At 47.6% G+C, this 18,536-nt stretch overlaps 1 protein-coding gene across 7 annotated transcripts in view; it reads right to left on the bottom strand.

Moving 5' to 3' along the window:
- The window catches only part of TBC1D5 (TBC1 domain family member 5), a 2,783,701-nt gene that overhangs the window by 1,147,413 nt on the left and 1,617,752 nt on the right, over positions 1-18,536 (bottom strand). For all 7 annotated transcript variants that reach the window (XM_069648897.1, XM_069648892.1, XM_069648893.1 and 4 more), the window contains one exon: positions 1,021-1,088. In XM_069648897.1, the coding sequence (XP_069504998.1) occupies positions 1,021-1,088 (68 nt within the window). The remainder of the gene's footprint in view (positions 1-1,020; positions 1,089-18,536) is intronic.

Raw genomic sequence — 18,536 nt, 5'->3', positions numbered from 1 at the left:
CAGAGGCCAGAGTTGTTTTTGAGACACCTGCCAGCAGGGCATTGGACCCAACCAGGTAGGAGAACACTAAGGCCTGGGCGACAGATGTGAAGTCTGAGGGAGGGATAAAGGGTTGAATTTGACACAAAGTGAGCCGGTATGTTGCTACCCTCCATGCCATCACCATGACCTCCATATTGCCCCACTTTCTCCAGAAGGTGATGTGCACCTCCAGGACAAACAGGTACGGGTAAGACTCTGGATGCTGGATGAATGGAACTCCACGTTACCAGGTCTCGACTTGACCAAGTCAATAAAGCAAAATGGTCAGTGGGCTGAGGAAGTGGACAGGAGCATTTTGTGCTCTACTGCTTTAAGGTCCATCAAGTAACAGAAGACTATTTCGTTCTAACTGCTCCTCAAATGTGAGAATCTTCAGGGACAGTGCAGATGGGGTAACCTAGAGTATAGCAGAAACACGAGCACCTGTCCAACTACTGGGGAAACATTTTGCGCATGTGGCAAGGGTGGGCATTTTGCCACATTATGCAAAGCCATGCAACAGGCTAAGAAACTGGACCAGAAAAAAACAGCCTCTTTAGAACAAGAACAGGAGCCGCATAAGGTGCTTTGGCCATGTACACGTGGATGGGGGATGTCAGAGTGTGGTGTCTTTCAGCCACAGTAACTTAACAGAAGGAGATGATGGCTAGGGTTTCGAAAACAGCAAATGGGCAGAATGCACAACCTACCTTTTCTGAATCCTGTGTACAGGTTTCTATGTGGATGCACTGAGACATGCGACAGGCATCCGACAAAGGACCAGCTTAGAAATTTCACAGACGTTGAGGGATTATTCCCCGCCCACCACCTTGTCACTTCTTTCTATGTCCTTAGCGTCCCTTCCTGCACTTACAAAACTTCGTCACTTCATTGAATTCCAGATCTTGCATATTAAGTAAAGTTAAACTTGTGGAGAATAAAATACCTTTACTGGCTATTAAAATATTCTATTATTGTTACAATTGGATTTCTACTTACGTTCTTGTTACATCTTGCTCTATCATCGCTCTGAGTTCTTTATCCTGGAAGAATCTGTTCCATAAACTCTACAAACAAGGAAAAGGGAGTTTAGATGGCTAGACTGCAAGAAGCAAATAACAGTTCCCTTTGTAATATTGAAGACAAACAAGAAATACAGAAAAACCCTCTTCCTTCTGGATCATAATCAAATACAGTGTTCTTATTGCGTCAGATGGTAGATGGAACTGATCTGCAAAGTGCTGCTGTGAGGAGTGGCACAAGGTTTGGATTTAGCAGCCGAGTGAAACTAGAGCTCTAATGGCTCCCTTCCAAGAGCAAATAATGTACTGAACCTGCACGATAGTGAAAGACTAGGGACATCTTTAAACTCAGAAAACATAATTAGGCTTGCAAAATTCAAACACTATTTTAAGTCTCTTTTGGGAGTGCTACAGATCACACAATGCAGTGTGATGAATTGCCATCTGGCAGGGGGATAGACTCCCTGGCTATTTGATTTGTATTCATTAATAAAATGGTGTGGGTAATTCCATTTCTGAAAGGGTAATCTGATGAACAGATTCCCCTGTAAAACTCTATGCCAAAAGGATAGTGTGTTCCTATGTACTGTTCCATCAGTATCTTGATCTGCAGTGCTTGATCTACCAGTGGCACAGAGCAGAGTCAGAGGTCACATCTGTACATTTGCCATCTGCAGTAGCAGACCAGTCTCTGTGTTGCAAGGGCTGCATTTAAGACCCCTGTACAAATTCTATGATGATTAGAAGTAGCTCATGCTGGTGATAGTGTACATAAGCTATGCCTGACTTAAGGCATTGTGCGTGGCACTACTCAATCTTATCAGGCGCATCCAATTTGATATCACACATGTGCCAGCTCATGTGAGCTAGCACAGCTGGGGAAGGTGATTTGTATTCTTGTCAGACAGACTGATCCTGCCAAGTGACAGAACACAAACCTGAATGCATTGCCTCTTTGATCTATGTGAGGTAGGTAACACCCTCCCCTCAGAGGGGGCCAGGCATGAAAGGAGCACACCCATGGGGTGTACATCAGGGTGCTGTAAATCTAAAGGCCTTCGAACTTATTGAGAAGGGAAGGCACAGGGTTGGTGTAGGCAGGGAGAGCTCTGTATAGTTGGGGAAGGATTCCACCATCTTATTTCTCCATTCCTCTCTCTCACGTTCCTATCCCATCCATTTCCTATAGAGCTGGGGTCTGCATCTGTTGGCTCTCAAGATGGTTCGGACTACAATTCCCATGATATCAAGCTATTGACTGTGCTGGTTAGGGATGATGGAGGTTTTAGTCCAAAACAACTTGAGAGCCGAACCAAAGGTTGCAGGAACCTGCAAAGTACTTTTTGTGTGATGTCACCAGGACAAAGACCACTTTGTTCAAGAACAGGGATCAGATCCTTGACCATTGAAGCAGGATAATTTTAGTGCAATCAACTGTGGACTTTTACCTTTAAAAGAAGGGAGACTCCCACCACTTCTCAGAATCATCTTTGAATCATATTTTGGACTGTAACCCTTTCAGAAGATTTCATTGGACCTTTGTTGGGAGAGTTGATGTCTCCAAAGTCATTCGCCAGTGAAGTGATGACCGAGCGTCCAAGGCAGAGGCAGGGGTCTGCTAACCATCCCAAGGGACTATTGGGGGTGAACCTGCTGCTCGCACAGCACCAAGTCGCCTGATTCAGCACTGCCAAACCACCAAGAACCACCATGGTACTATTGATCGCTAACTGCCTTCATTGACCCATATTTGGGCCCTGGAGACTGAATCAGTAAATTTTAGCCATTTTGCACCCACAAACAAATCCTTTTAAAGAACACTGGTTATTACTCGCCTTACATCCATGATTCAATTCCTTTAATTAGAGTGCTGCATCTTTGTATCATTGCTTACTCTGTGTTTGTTCCTCATGGATGGGTTTGTGTAGTGTTTTCGAATTAGTTATTACTGTAATGGTGTGTTTTATTAAAGTAGATATTTTTATCGAACCCTGATTGGACAGTCTTTATTTTGGATTATACTGTGCTGTTTGGGTTGCTACTGAACCACAGTCACATCATTCTTCAGAGTATAGCGTTCCCTCGGCCCACGTTATCATAAAAGGCAAAGGCGGTAAATCCCTTAACTGTGCCGTTTTACCTTCATGCTTGTGTTGGCTCTTGGTTCATAGAAGTGTGAGGACTGAGTGGGCGCTTTAGCCTCTACTCCTCCTTGTACTACTTCAGGGCAGGAGTGAATTCATCACATGGAGTGACACACAAACCACAATAGCAGAAAAATAAGCATTGAGGAAGTCAAGGTCTGGCTTTACCTATGGCCCTTGCAGGCCCGCATGATGAGCGTCAGCCATGCATAGCCAGCTGCAGCTAACTAACTGTACGCCGAGTGGAGCCACATTCGACTAGGAACAGGGCAGGTGCATACTCAAATGTCCACATAAATCCACGCCGGGACCCATCAGCCCAGGTATGGCCATCATATGCCTGATGTAGGCTCATTTACCGGGTACAGAATCACATCACACAGATCTCCCACCACATGCTAGAATACATATCTGTTACGATCATACTGGGAAGGATGATAGACAGGATCTGCAAGCCACATCTCTGGCTGCTTCTTTGGCGGCTCAGGAAACAAGCGCTGATAAGAAGGCTACAATCAAGCTCATCGAACAACAGCTCTGTCAGATGCGGAAATAAGTAACTGCATCAAGGGACTACCATACTTTTCAACTTACCTTCCGTACTGCCAGTATTACTGGACAACTATTCTAACTTTGCATATCTAATCGTTGGCTTCGGTTTTACTGGATTTTGCTTTCAATTTTCCAGTTTTCTTTGATGTCTGGTCCCTGTGTGAAATACCTTCCAGGTTGTTTTGACTTAGTTATTCACAGTCTCTCATTCACAGAACCATCTTTTGGATAGGATGTACATTCATCGCCCGTTTGTTTCTGCTGCACTTTTTGCCCAAAAAGTTTTGCTGAAAAAAAAAAACATCGAAAAATATGGGGCGGGTGCATATAAGGGGTAGGGTGGGATGCTGTATAGGGAATAAATAATTGGGGATGGGGGATTGAGGTACAGGTGATACCCATCAGGATAGAACTAGTAAGGCGTTCATCCAACCTTTAAAAATTAATAAACACGGCATTTGTTGACAAAACCTTACAACGTGGTCCACCTCACATTTCTGATCCCTCACATTTGGTAGCGCGAGATTCAAACAAGCTTTGCATGACACTTTCAGTCACACTTGAGTGTCTCTCACACACAGAACACCTGCCTTGCATATGCAAGCGGTGAAGGAGCGCTCTGAGGTCATACACAGGCTGTGAACTCACAGGTTAAGAAGTGCTTTTCTCTTCTTCTTGCCACTTTCAGAATTTGTCTTCTTTTGGCTTCTTACGATGCAGCAATCCTCTTTTAGTTCGCCGCGGCACCAGATACTGGAGCTGTTGTTGCTCCTGAGGTTCTCTGATGCACGCCCGCCGCCAGAGACCTCAAGGCCCTCTGGTGCATGCCAGTCACCTGAGTCAGCCACTGGAAAGGGAAAATATCCCTCGTCTTTGCTTCCAGCTGCGCAGCCTCTGCAGATTAGGTCACCAGAGGGCAAGTTTCCCTCGCAAACGCTTCCTGCTGCACGACTTCTGCAATTCAGGATTTGGGAGGCACAGACCCTCTCAGGACCGACAGATGCTCTCTGCCACGCAATTGTCATGATCTCTGCTTCCAAAAGGTCAGGGTTTTCCCAACTCCCTTGGAAGCAGATCCATAACCCAGGTTCCGAGTGCCAACCAGTCCCAATTGGGACCTTTTGGACCCAGTCCTGGCGCCAGTGGCACCAGGCTCATAAATATGCCCAGTCCCAGCGCTGGAAGCGCCGGGCTCATAATGCTTGGGTGGACTTACCTGCAGCAGACCATGCTGCTTACTTGCCTGCCAGTTGAGCCTCTGATCCTCTTCTGTTTGGAACTACTTTTCCTGTTGGGTGGGGCAGGAGCCACTCCCTAGATTCAGAACACTGGAACTCTTCTGGAAAGCAGGAACTCTTTTCTTACCTAGGCGTGGCTGTGGAAGGAGACACCTAAGCACTACAGGAGGCTATTTAAACCACACCCGATGGATGAATCTTGCTTTGCGTTATTCTGCATCCTCTGCAGCAGAACGCTCATCGTGTCTTCTGCATCTGATCCTGGGCCTAAGGAAAAAGGCTTACCATCCTGAATCCAGTCTTCAGCAACACCTATAAAGACAAGAAAGAACAGGTTAGCATTACGGTCTTCAGTGACAGCTCTTCACTTACCTGGTCCATCGGCTGTCACCAACGCCTCGCGCTGCATTCCGGCATCAGAAAGACAAAGGCTTACCTACTCTTCGTGCGCTCCGGAGGCCTTCGGCGCTGCATCCCGCATCTGAAAGACAAAACAAGGTGCGTTTAAAGACATTGGGGAACTTTAATACTCACGTGCCATTACTCCTTTCCACATCTAACCCAGTGGGTATTCCGGCACCCTACAGCCGCTCCGAACTTGTACCTGCAAAATAAAAAGACAGTTAGAGCGCATCGTGAAGCAGGCAACAAGCGCTTACTTACGTGCTTCCAGGCGCTTCTATTCATCACACGGGCTCCATCTTCAACTCACTTCAGCCCGTCATCCGCCATCGCCGGAACCCTGCAAAACAAGAAACATCATTACTAAAGACTTTAAAGACATTAGAATTACTCGAAACTTACCGTTCGTGCAGTAAACGACGGACAGCAGTCCTCTGAAGTCAAGAGGCCTGCTCCCCTTATCCAGTGAAGAAACTGGTTACAGCACCCTGCCCCGAGGCAGATGGAGAGCACGGCGTTCACTTACCTAAGGTGAGAGCGTTAACCTTTGGGGTTCTACAGGAGAAGAGAAAGGGAAGAAGAGAGAGACATTCAATAACCCAGTTCCTTAATCCCATATTTTCTATCTGCAGACATCTTACCCTTCGAGTCAGACATACAGTGCACAGAGGTCCAGCCCAAAGAGCCAGCCGTGTGGTTACACATCACCTTTGAAGATACGGTATACGCCCAGTCAAGACCGGCGCCTCTACGGGAATCAGGTGAGCGTTACAGCAATGGTCCCGGCATCTTCACTCTCCTCCAGCAGTTTTGGCTGTCTGCATAAACCACACTGCATTTGCTTCCTGCTACTGCTTTCTCCTCCTTCCTTCTTGGCCTGCACCTCTCAGTCTCCCTCGGGTCTAGGTCATTTACAATAATTAACTGACCACACTCCCATAACACGGTACCTCTTCAATCATCTTCTTCGTCCCAGTACTTAGAGGATTATGGGACTTGAAGTCCCTAATGACAAAGATAGGGTTGCTTATTTGACTTTCACTTCTACACCTCAATTTGTTCTTTGTAACATCTTTTAAAGGAATATCATGAAGATTAGTCACTAAACCTGATTAAAAAGGAAAAGGCAATTCTTTTAGGTTATTATCCATAAATTCCCTTTCACTGTACGTTTGAGTGTATGCAACAGAGGTCTTTAGTTTTACACGTCTCTGGGGCTTTTATTTCCTCAAAGGTCTAGGGTTTCTTGCGTGTTTTTACCCCGGTTTACATGTGTATTTTGTGACACAGCAAGATGGTTTTTACAACAAGCCATTACATATTTGGCATTACACAGTTATCTCTTTAGAGGAAGACAAATACTGCATCTTATCCCCAGGAGTCCTCTCATTCCCCTGAGACTAACCCCCGCTGCCATTCCTGGAACCTTTTGATATCCACCCACAAGGCTTCCTTCTGCGTACATGACAGATTGGCTGGCAGCAACAGTCTCGTATCCAGGGTGTTCTCGTCAGCCAAGCAGCTAACGAGAAACTGCAAAGGTCTGGCTAGATAATACATTTCAAAGTAGGGAAACCGAACTCCCCCATCCTTGTAGTTCAAACACAAAGTATCTACCTGTCCCCCACAGAAACTCCTGCATCTTCATGTTCAAGGACTCGAACCATTATAGTAATTGGAAGTTGTGTTCCAGAACTAGACCGTTCCATACCCTTCACCACCTTTAGAGTATTATGTTCATGCAAGGTCTTCATATCTGGACAAATATCGACTCCTAAGTATTTAAATGCTTCGTTAGCCCAGCGCAGCCCCAATTCAGGCAGCTGCCGGGATACAAGGTCTGCTAGTGCCCCTAGCGGAGAAATACAGTACTTATCACAGCTAACGGTGATCCCCGGGAGTGCAGAGAATCTGGAGTGTCAAGTTGCACTCCAGATTCCGGACATATAACAGAATAACGAGAAATTACATGTGTACAGCCATCTAACTTCACTCCCACCTCTACCTCTACAAACGCCCTCCTCACCAACTCCACCAATGGTTCCAGCGCCAATATAAACACAGAGGACAGCAGACATCCCTGCCTAGTGCCCTTCTTCAAATACCAGGCTTCTGAGATATTTTTCCCCCATCCTCACTCTAGCCCTAGGTAGCACAAAAATCAATTGAAACCAATGCAAGAAGCCTTCCCCCACCCCAAACCGTCTGAGAGCAGCATACATCCACTCCCAGTACTGAGTTGAATGCTTAAGTGGCATCCAAGGACACCACCACACTGTGCTCATCCGACAAGCCGGTCCTGCTAATCAAATGGTGTATGATTCTCAGATTTAAAGAAGTATTCCTGCATGTCACAAACCCTGTCTGATCTGGGTGCACTAGAGTCATGATCACCTGCCTCAATCGGCCTGCAGAAAGAATGTTGCTGTCTTGAGTCAGCATGGTGAGGCGTCTGTACGACTCACACCTGTCCTGCAGCTTCACCGATTATAGTACAGGCATTATCACTGATTCCTTCCTAGTCGGGGGAGCAACCCACATCCGAACACCGACTGAAACAGCTCTAACAGTCTTGTTCACAAAACTCAGTAGGGAGACCATTACTCCCCCACCAGTGTTTTACCAGACTGGAGCGATGTGATCACTGCCCTAATCTCCCCCTCCATCATTGGGGCCTCCAGAATGTCTACCGGTTTGTGCGTCAGACGAGGCAACCTAATATGAGACAGTGTGCATTCTATCTCTAGCTTTGTCATCCACCCTGTGCATCTCCATATAGGGATTCATAGTACCTCTGAAAGACCCTATTAATCTCTGTTTGGGATCTCCATACAGCTCCACATTCATCCTCTATCAAACGTGTCCTATACTGTGGTGTGTCTCAGCAGCACAGCCAAGCAAGCATCCTGCCAGTCTCAAATCATACTTTCCCAGCCTCTCCCAAGCACTGCATCCTTCTCAGAGTCCCCTTCTGTCCCAGTGTTGCTCTCTAGGTGGCCTATCTCTGCCTTGATATTGTATAATTCCATTAGCAGTGTCTTCCTCACCCCTCCAGCCGTAGCTATCACTTCCACCCCTTATCACCACTTTAAAGGACTCCCAAAGTATGTCTTGAGCGTCCACGCTGCCCCCGAAAAATGTGTCTGTTTTCAATGCCATATGTTTCTAAACACCCAATCAACAACTCAATTTCGATGTAGGTGCAGGAGGCAGCCCAGCATGCACCGGCCAGTTGGTAAACAACGGAACGTAGTCCGAAAGTGTTTAGCCAGCATGAAGAGCTCAATAATATGAATAGACCCTTTGCTGCACATTTGAAGATCTCCAGACATCCACCAGGTCTATATCACCTAGCAGGTTACATAGAATCTACGCCGGCCGGTGGTGACGAACGTGCATTATTGGTGTCCGATCTGTCAAAAAGAGGGTCCAATGTATAGTTGAAATCTCCTCCCCAAATCCATAAAGCATCTCTAAATGGAGGCAGCTGTGTTACCACAGACCGAAAGGAGCTGGACGCATCACTATTACGAGCATAAGTGTTGATTGTACACACTTCTGTTTTTCACATAGACATGTACCACTACCAGCCTACCATCCCGATCTTTGCAAACTTCCAACAGTCGGAAAGGTATCACAGCAGCCACCCATATTAGCACTCCTTAAGCATATGTGGAGTATGTAGACCCATACCCTAATGGTTCTATGTCATTTCATCAACACCCATTTTTGCAACGGATGTTTTTATTGTAAAATTATTTTTGAAGGGGTACCCCCCCCAAGCGCCTCGTCATCTACCTATTGTTATTCCCGACTCCCCCAACCCTTTATATGCACTTTCTAACCCGCCACAAAAATAGGGGCCTGCAGGTAAATAGTCTTGTAGAAAAGTCAAGAATGGCTTTTAAGGGGGTGGGGGTGTGTGGCCAACGGGCTCAACATGGAGACGTGATTTTGTTGAGCTCCCAGGCCGCCAGCAGAATCCTTCAAAATATTGCAGCAAACCGCAAAGACGAAAGCGAACAATAACATTTAAAAGCAGACATCTACCGCCGCAAACTGCTGAAGTCGGGAGGGATTCCAAGAGCTGGATCCCATGAAATCCACGGAAGAAAGTACGGAGACAGGCGCCGATGTGAACTCAAGATGGCCGCCGGGCACCAAGAAAGAGAGGCGGCCACAACTAACTAGCACCCTTGGAAGTGGACGGAGCTGAGGTGCGGAGAAACTGAGAAGCCCAGCGGAGACGGGAGCGCACATTCCTTACGGCAGCGCTTCGCTTCGTCTCTGCTGAAGCGGCGGCCGAGCGCCAGAGGCGGGAGATTCCTCGCAAACAGCAGCTGCTGGGGCGAACAAAGAGAGGGACAGGCGCCAGTGCCCGACCGAGGACCCAGCGGCCCCGAAATGTGAACGAGCGGGCAAACGCCGATTCCCCGCGCTGAGCCTGGGAGAAAGAAGCGAAGTCTGGAGCGACTCCATGGGACTGGGGCCGCGCCCGTAGGTGGACCGAACAACGACACCCCTGCCACCGATCCAGTACGGGTCCACGCGGGTGCTCCGTATAACGTCGAGCGCTTGCTGAGATCCTGCTCCAATAAGCCGGTAAGGAGAGGGGAAAGGAGTGCAAGCGCCGGACACTGAACCAAGGATACCATATAGCACGAAGGGGAGAAAGAAGCCCCCCCCACCACGGCTCTCCTCGCTGATAATCTAACACTCCATCTTGAACTGCCATCAAAACAGGAGGTGGATAGGGCGAATGAGACCCAGGAAGTGCAGAACGGGGCAAAGGAGGCCATAAATATCCAAGAGCTAGAAAGCTAAGAGGAGGGGGAACCCCCCACCCAATCCTAATGGCTGGACAAGACACCCCTGAGAAACGCTTATGACCAGAGTATAGAGTGTAACACCCCCCACAATCAAGAAAGTGAGGAAGGCGAATCACCCTCACACGGCGAGCCACAACATTAAATTCCTCACTCTACACAGCAGCACCAAACCAACAGACAACTGCTGTAATGGGCAAAGAAAAGGGGGGGAGGGGGAAAGTGGCCAATCAGAGCACAATGGAACAATATACAACCACCACCCTGCCTCCACCAATGGAACCAAGCAGGCCTGAAGATACACAAAATCCTGAAGAAAACCTATCCCTGAGGGATGTGATGAATGCTATCCCCAACTCGCGAACCTCCATGGAAGTTAAAATGGATGGCATATCCACAGAAGTCTCCCTGCTGCGCCATGATCTTCAGAAGCTCTCGTCCCGCACCGGAGAGGCTGAGAACCGTATATCCGTAGCCGAGGACGAAATGAGAAGTATGGGCCAACAAATTAACAGAGCACTCAAACGCATTAAGGTACTGGAGAGCAGGGTGGAAGAGGGAGAGGGCAGGTCAAGGAGGATAACATCCGCATCCTTGGCCTGCCTGAAAAGGCTGAAGGGGAGAGCATGGAACTTTTCCTAGAGCAATGGCTTGCCGACCTATTCGCTCCCAAGATCCTGTCGAAACTCTTTTCAATAGAACGAGCACACCGAGTCCCAACTGGCAAGCCGTTACCTGGAGGACAGCCGAGAACTGGGGTAGCAAAGATCCTCAACTATAGAGATCGAGATGCAGTGTTGCAAATGGCCAGGACAAAGGGTGAGATAACATAACGGCTCCAGGATAGGCTTCTTCCCGGACTTCACTAGAGAAGTGCAGAAAATTAGGCAATCTTTCCACCCCCTAAAAAGCGTCTACAGACACTGAATGTGAAATATGGTCTCCTGTTCCCAGCAAAACTAAAAATATACCACAATGGCACGATAATACACTTCACTGAACCTAAAGAAGCATGGACCTGGTCGGAGAGAAATCTGAAAGGAGACTGGAATCCATGCAAACGACAAGAAGCAAGAAGAAATAGACCGCGGCTAAACGAACCACCAGAAGGTCCACCCCGCCAAGAAATAGAAGCAATGCCACGAAGAGAAGACGAATAATTGTAAAAGCGGACGAATGATGAAAGTTTACACGGCACAAGATCAAACGAAAACTGCCTGACACATAGCAACCGGGAATTGAATGCTGGCGCCCACAGCCCAGCACGACACAAACCCCCACAGTACCAAGTGCATACTGAGGTATTCCGAATACCAAAGAGACTTAAGCACTTAACGATAGTTTGATTGGTTAAATTGTTTTGTTCAATGGGCGACAGATGCTTCAGTTGGGGACGGAGTATGGGGACGGGGAGTTGGGTGTTACACAGGTATTCAATTGACACTTGGCTCAGCAAGACTACATCAAGCACAGTACACATGAAGGTTGCAAGACATGGCCACCCGCACGTAGAATTAAATCCAAAGATTAATGGCCACAACTGGAAATAATGTGAAGAAACTCGCCTTCATGACATGGAATGTCAACGGCCTGGGAAACAGCATAAAGCGAAGGCTAGTAATACAATATATAAATCGGCATGATCCAGATATAGTGCTGCTCACCGAACGCACCTGGCAGGCACAAACTGCCAATTTTTTAAGAGAACCAAGTATAGGAAGGCAATCCACGCAGGCTTCTCCATGGGCTCGAGGGGAGTGCTAATATTGATCAACAAAAGAACCCCGATCGACATAGCTAATGTAACCCAAGACCCTGGAGGCAGACTTGTTTTCATAAAAGGCACACTATGGAACCAAACCATAGCCGTATTGGCAGTCTACTCGCCCCCAGCACTCATGCCGGCCCTAATTGAAGACATTACACCGATAATTGTTAACAACCCGACAGATACACTGGTAATGGGCAGTGACTTCAATGAGGTGATGAACATTACTGAGGATTGCAGACATATAAGGGGGAGAAACCCGTCACTACCTACCAAGCTAGCTACTTTTACGTCAGCATTGGGCCTGAAGGATGCAGACCTTCATCCAGCGGAGAGACAATTCTCGTTCCACTCAGGCGCACACGTGTCGATGTCCAGATTAGACTATTTTTTCCTCCCCGGCGAAAACATACACAAAGTAATGGATGCGACTCTACATCCCCGAGGGATATCAGATCACTCCCCACTCACAATGCTGTTTGAGACAGAGAGACCCCAGCCTCCGCCGAGGTGGCGATTGAACGTATACAATCTAGAATTTCCGGAACTAACAGAGAAGATCCAGGAAGCGACAGCAACATACTTCGAATTAAATCAAGACTCCGTGGATGACACAGGGATAGTATGGGAGGCATACAAGGCAACTCTGAGAGGCGAAATACTGAACTGGACAACTGCACACAAAAAAGCACATAAGCAAGAAGTTGACGATGCAGAAGCAGAGGTGAAACGCGCCGAGGCGAAATATGTAAGCACGGGAGCGGAGGAAGACAGCACTTCCTTACAAGTGGCACAAAAGAAGCTACATAATGTCGCGCTGACCTGTGCAAAGCAAGCGCACAGAACCATGCGCGCCAGACTATACGAGAGAGGAGACAAGGCCAGCAAGATGCTGGCATGGTTGGAAAGGAGAGGGCAGGGGCACCTTCAAGTGCGCCGCATAAGCACCACAAACACAGAAGGGGCCTCTACTGACTCAGACATTGCGGAGGCCTTCGCAACTTACTATGAAACGCTATATGCCCCGCCGACGACCCCGACGGATCCTAGCATATTGGACACGCTAACCATCCCAGCACTAAACGAAACACAAAGAAAGACACTCGAAGCCGAAATAATGGAAGAACAACTGACGACAGCCATTTCTCAGCTCCAAATGGGAAAACCCCGGGGCCCAATGGTTTCCCAGTAGAAGTATGGAAGAAAATTGGCACCGAAGAGGTGGCTCCTCATATGCTAAAAATGTTCCTGCACGCAAAGGAAAAAGGAATCCTCCCGCCAGATCCAAGGAAGGCCAGTATAGTTGTGATACACAAGGAAGGCAAACCACCAGATGCATGCAGCTTATACTGACCGATTTCTCTCAAACACAGAGGCCAAAATACGGGCAAAAATACTGACCAACAGGCTACAGACAGTTATACCCTCTCTGGTACATCCGGACCAATGCGGCTTCATGCCACAGAGATCCACGCAAATGAATAGTCATAGACTTCAAGCTGCCATTAAGAGATCACCAACCCTACATGATCCACTGGCACTCCTCACCATTGACTTTTAGAAAGCCTTTGATTCAGTCCACTGGGAGGCCCTATGGCTCATAATGGGTAAAATGGGATTCGTAGTTCACTTCACAAACTGGGTCAAACTCCTATACAATGCCCAGATGGCAGAAATCCGAGTAAACGGCTGGTCCTCACGCAGCATATAGCTTGGGAAAGGAACCAGACAGGGTTGCCCCCTCTCTGCGATGCTATTCGCACTGGCAATTGAACCACTAGCGATAATGCTGAGAGACTCGCAGGCTTGGAGGGGGTTTCACCCGAAACAGAATTGGGAAGACAAAGTGTCCCTATATGCGGACGACCTCCTGATCTACCGAAGCGACCCAGCAGTCTCATGTCCTATCGTCACAAATATATTACACACCTATGGGATCTTTAGTGGGCTAAGGGTTAACTATAATAAATCCTTGTTATTCCCGATCAGAGGACTTGACGAAGTGGCTCTAGACGACTGCCCATATAAAATCGAGAAAGAGCAGTTCCGGTATCTTGGGATACAGATCACGACAGATCTAACACAATATACAGAGAAAAACCTGCATCCAATAAGAGATAGATTTGTGAACGATGTGAAGCACTGGATGACCCTTCCGCTCACCCTGCCAGGGAGGGCTGCCCTGTTCAAGATGTTGGCCTTGCCCCGGTTTCTATACATCCTGCAGAATGCACCAATATATATATGCCAAAAATAGAATTCCGCAAACTAGATGAGACACTCAGGAAGTTGTTGTGGGGAGGAGGGCACCCTCGAATTGCACTGAAAACCCTACAGCGCTCTGTATGGGAGGGAGGAATTTGTCTTCCACACTTACAAACATACTATTGGGCAGCCCAAATGTCAGTAGTAAATGACATCCTACATAACGACCCAGCACTACCGCCCAACAGAGCACACACTCAGGCAGAGCAGGGGATTACTCCAATAGAAAGTCTTTATCAAAAGAAAACACGCCCAGTCCTGTCCACAATAGCTGCCCAGAGAACACAGATCTGGAAAGATGCACAAAGATACCTAGGATGGGAGGGGAAGGTTACACTGAAACAACCCCTGTGGCGCAACAAGCACCTTCCAGAACTGAGAGAACTCCCCAAATGGGCGGCCTGGGAAGAGGCTGCGATAGAAAGACTGGAAGACATGATAAGGAACAGAGAAATAAAGACTTTCCAAGCCCTGAGGGACGAATATAATCTTCCCGCCATTGAACACTTTCACTACAGGCAAATGAGACATGCACTCGCCACGAGTGAGGTAGACTTCCCTAATGTACCAGAGTGCACCCAGATCGAGAGGAACATAGTGGTGGACCAAATTGACCACAAAATAACCTCTACAATGTACAATGCAATCAACTCGTTTGCCACAACGGAATTCACAGAGCTAAAAGAGAAATGGGAAAGGGACGCGGGCCCAATTCAACCAGAGGACTGGACTACAGCCCTCATGTACCCCAGGGAGACCGCAATCTTAGCTAGAATCAGATTGATCCAACTAAAAATCCTGCATAGGATATACTATCCCAGAGAGGCCTTGCACCGATGGGGTGGAGCGACGGATCCCAACTGCCTACGTTGCCACCAAACGAGAGGGACCTTCTTCCATACCCTATGGGAATGCCCACAAATACAGGACTTTTGGCAGAAATGCTGCGACAGACTATCAACAGTGATTTGTCGGGAGATACCAATGGACCCCAAACTTCTAATACTGGGGATAGATGCAGATATAGAGTTATCCCGATTTGAAAAACTCATGTTCACAACATCCACAGGCCTTGCGAAAAGGAATCTAGCTCAACTGAGAGGCTCGGACTCACCCCCTCAATACGAGAAGTGGGTAACGGATGTAGACATGTGTGTGCCAATGGAAACGAGAGTCTATACCAAAAGGGGGTGCCCAGAGAAAGCGACCAAAATATGGCAAAGATGGGAGGACAACTGAAGGCATGGAGAAAGGAGCCGAAAGCCTGCTGAACTGTTGAAAAATAACTACCCCAGGCGAACGAGATGAGCCCAAAGACTTATTAGGCGAACCAGTTTTTCGCAGCATGTGTGAAGAAGAGCCAAGCGCCAAGAAGTAGTGTATATCTGTGTGTTTGAAAGTATCGATTAAGAGTTGATGTGTTTGTTTTGTTTTGTTTGTAACTATAAAATAATTAAATATTTTATCCAAAAGAAAAAGAATGGCTTAAGGTATAATGTGGGGTCTTACCACTTATTAGGGCACATCGAACAAAGTTAGAGGGACAGAAACACAGATACGTAAAATACTTTGTTTCCGGGTTGTCAACATTGTCGAGCTGTGTTTCTGGGTGCTTCCCGGTACGTTGATTTGGGTTTGCATTGCCTCGATGGTATTCAGCTCAATGAAGCGGTTTGACAAGTGGCAACAGCTCATGGCTCGAAGAAGCTTGGGAAAGGCAGGCGATGTTGAGTCGGCATAGCTCAAGGCTCAATGAGGTCCCAATGCAAGGAAAGCAGAGATTCAGTCTCAGGGGAGACCTGGCTCGACTGGATACAACAAAGTTGTATGCTTGAACAAGTGGTAACGGCTTGTGGCTCAAAAAAGCTTTGACAATATTCATATTGGTGTAGTCCGAAGGCCTTCGAAGTTGTGAGAGTGTCAATGGCAACTCTGCTAGTCTAGGCACCTCAAAGTGGTTCTAAATTGCAGAGTGCCATAGGAAGCTTCCTTTGGTGGTTAAGGTGCTGTGTGGCACTCCACGAAGTCGCTGAGAAAAGGTTTGCCCGTCTTCTCCCTTTCCCAGCCATTAAGATTGGAAGAGACACTTGCAGGGTTGCACTTCAGCAGACAGATCCCTGGCTAACCATGTCAACCTACAAATTGCTTATCTCTATGTAATGTTCTTTCTGAAGGATGTTGTTCCAATGAATTCCTCATCTACGATATCCTCTTATATACACGCTATTAATGACATATCATATCATGTCCGCAGCACAGATATTCTTCATGGGTGCAGCGCGACTGTGTCAGCTCCATTCTATGCCACTTCACGCCTGTGTTGGATATGATGTCAGGGCCAGTGTATATTGAGGCTCTACATATATATTGATTTCCCTGGCACTCCGACGCTGAGGGGCCGCAGAACCGATGGTGCACTGGATATCCACCCAGAGTGTCAGGCAGGGAGGGTGATGAGGAATCCGTGTGAGGAGCATCCATCAGAAGGAACATTACAGAGAGGTAAGTAATTTGTTCTCTAATGGATTCCTTCTTCATCTATGATAGACTCCCATTGCAGCAAGTATATCTGGAAGAGGGAGGAAACCAAGGACACCACCTAGACCAGAAGACTCTGGTGGATCACCCTACCAAAATTGGCATCCTGACTTGAAAGGAAAATCTGAGCAGTAATGCATAGCAAAGGAGTTCAGACACCCATGTCGCTGCCTGGCAGGTGCCCAGGACAGGAACTCCCTCCTGCAGGGCAGAGGTGGCAACCACACTTCCAGTAGAATGAGCTCAGACTTCAGGCACATACTTACCGACAGATCATAGCATTCAGAGAATATCCATTTCATCAGGGTCTGTTCGGCCACAGATCTGCTAGCACCAGAATAACCAACGAAAAGCTGGTCCTCTTTCCTGGCCTCTCTTGCCTGAGGGACACAGTAACCGAGGGCCCGCACTGGGTCCAGCCGATGGAATAATTCCTCTGGCTTGGAAGGGTAAGGTAGAGGAAAACCACAGATATACAAATCCAAGACCACCTTTGGTGGAAACGAGGGTCTCTCTCTCTCTCAAGGTCACGTTCTCTTTGGAAAAAGCCAAATAGGGTGGTTTCACAGATAACCCATGGAGCTCACTCATCTGACTCGCAGAAGTGATGACAACCAGAAAAATCATCTCAATGAGAAACCTAATATAACACGAATGGGGGAACTCCTACGGAACTGTCATAAGGAATGCCAAAACCAAAATTCAAATCCCATGGCAGAACCACAAACTGGTGCGGAGAAAACTGGTTACACAAGCCCTGCAAGAATTGCATAACAGTAGGGATTGTGAAGAATGAGCCCAGTTCCACGAACCTCTTAAAAAACCTAACTGCAGCAATGTTTCCCGGTGCAGTGCCAATCTGCAGGCCAATATGGGCCAAGAAAAGTAAAAAAATCCAAAACATGGCATAACTGACAGGATAAAGGGTCAAAATCCCTCTGCTGGCACAAAGCCGAAAATGTTTGCCCTCTGCAGGCATAAATATTGGCGCGGGTTTCCCACCCCAGCAATGGGAGAACAAATAGTCTCTTCTCGGGTGGCACCAGGGAAGGCAGATGTACATGTCCAGCAACTCCAGATACCACGTCCTCCGGGCACACTCCAGAGCAATCAGAATCAACGTGATCCCGAACAGCCGCACTCTCCTGAGCACCAGTGTAATTACAGGGATCAGCAATAATGCATAAAGGAGGTTGAAAGTCCATATGTCTGTCATTGTGCCCCAGAGTTCCCAGAACAACTTGCACAACCGGTTCACACTGGAAGGGAAGAGATCTACTTGAGGAGCTCTCCCCTACTCCCACAAAAGGGGAAGATCTCCTCAAGAACATCCTGGCAAAACTCCCACTTGTGGGAGGCCGAAGTTTGTCTGCTCGCCGTGCCATTCTCTCTTCTGGCAAGATAGGCGGCACATCAGAGAGAAGTCGTTTTCCAGAGCCCAGAAACAGTCGCATTGCTTCTCTGCATAGCAGCAAGGACATCACTCTGCCTTGCTTGTTAAGGTAGTGCATGACTACTCTGTTGTCTGTCAGGATCAGCACAGTCTTGCGCTTCTCAGAGGGGAGGAAGGTGACCAAGGCCAGGCTGATAGCTCTTAACTTCCGAAATGTAAATGTTTTCTGAGACTCGGAGGGAGACCACAGTTCATTCACTGTCGGTTCTGACAGGTGAGCGCACCAACCTGTCAGGTCCGCTGAATGGAGATCACTGGAGAGATGTTTAGCACTTGGCCAGGAATTCCCTGACATGGAACTGCCGAC

This window comes from Ambystoma mexicanum, chromosome 2q, assembly GCF_040938575.1.
Source record: "Ambystoma mexicanum isolate Mex_15411 chromosome 2q, UKY_AmexF1_1, whole genome shotgun sequence".
Taxonomy (NCBI): domain Eukaryota; kingdom Metazoa; phylum Chordata; class Amphibia; order Caudata; family Ambystomatidae; genus Ambystoma; species Ambystoma mexicanum.
This window is presented reverse-complemented; position numbering and strand designations above follow the sequence as displayed.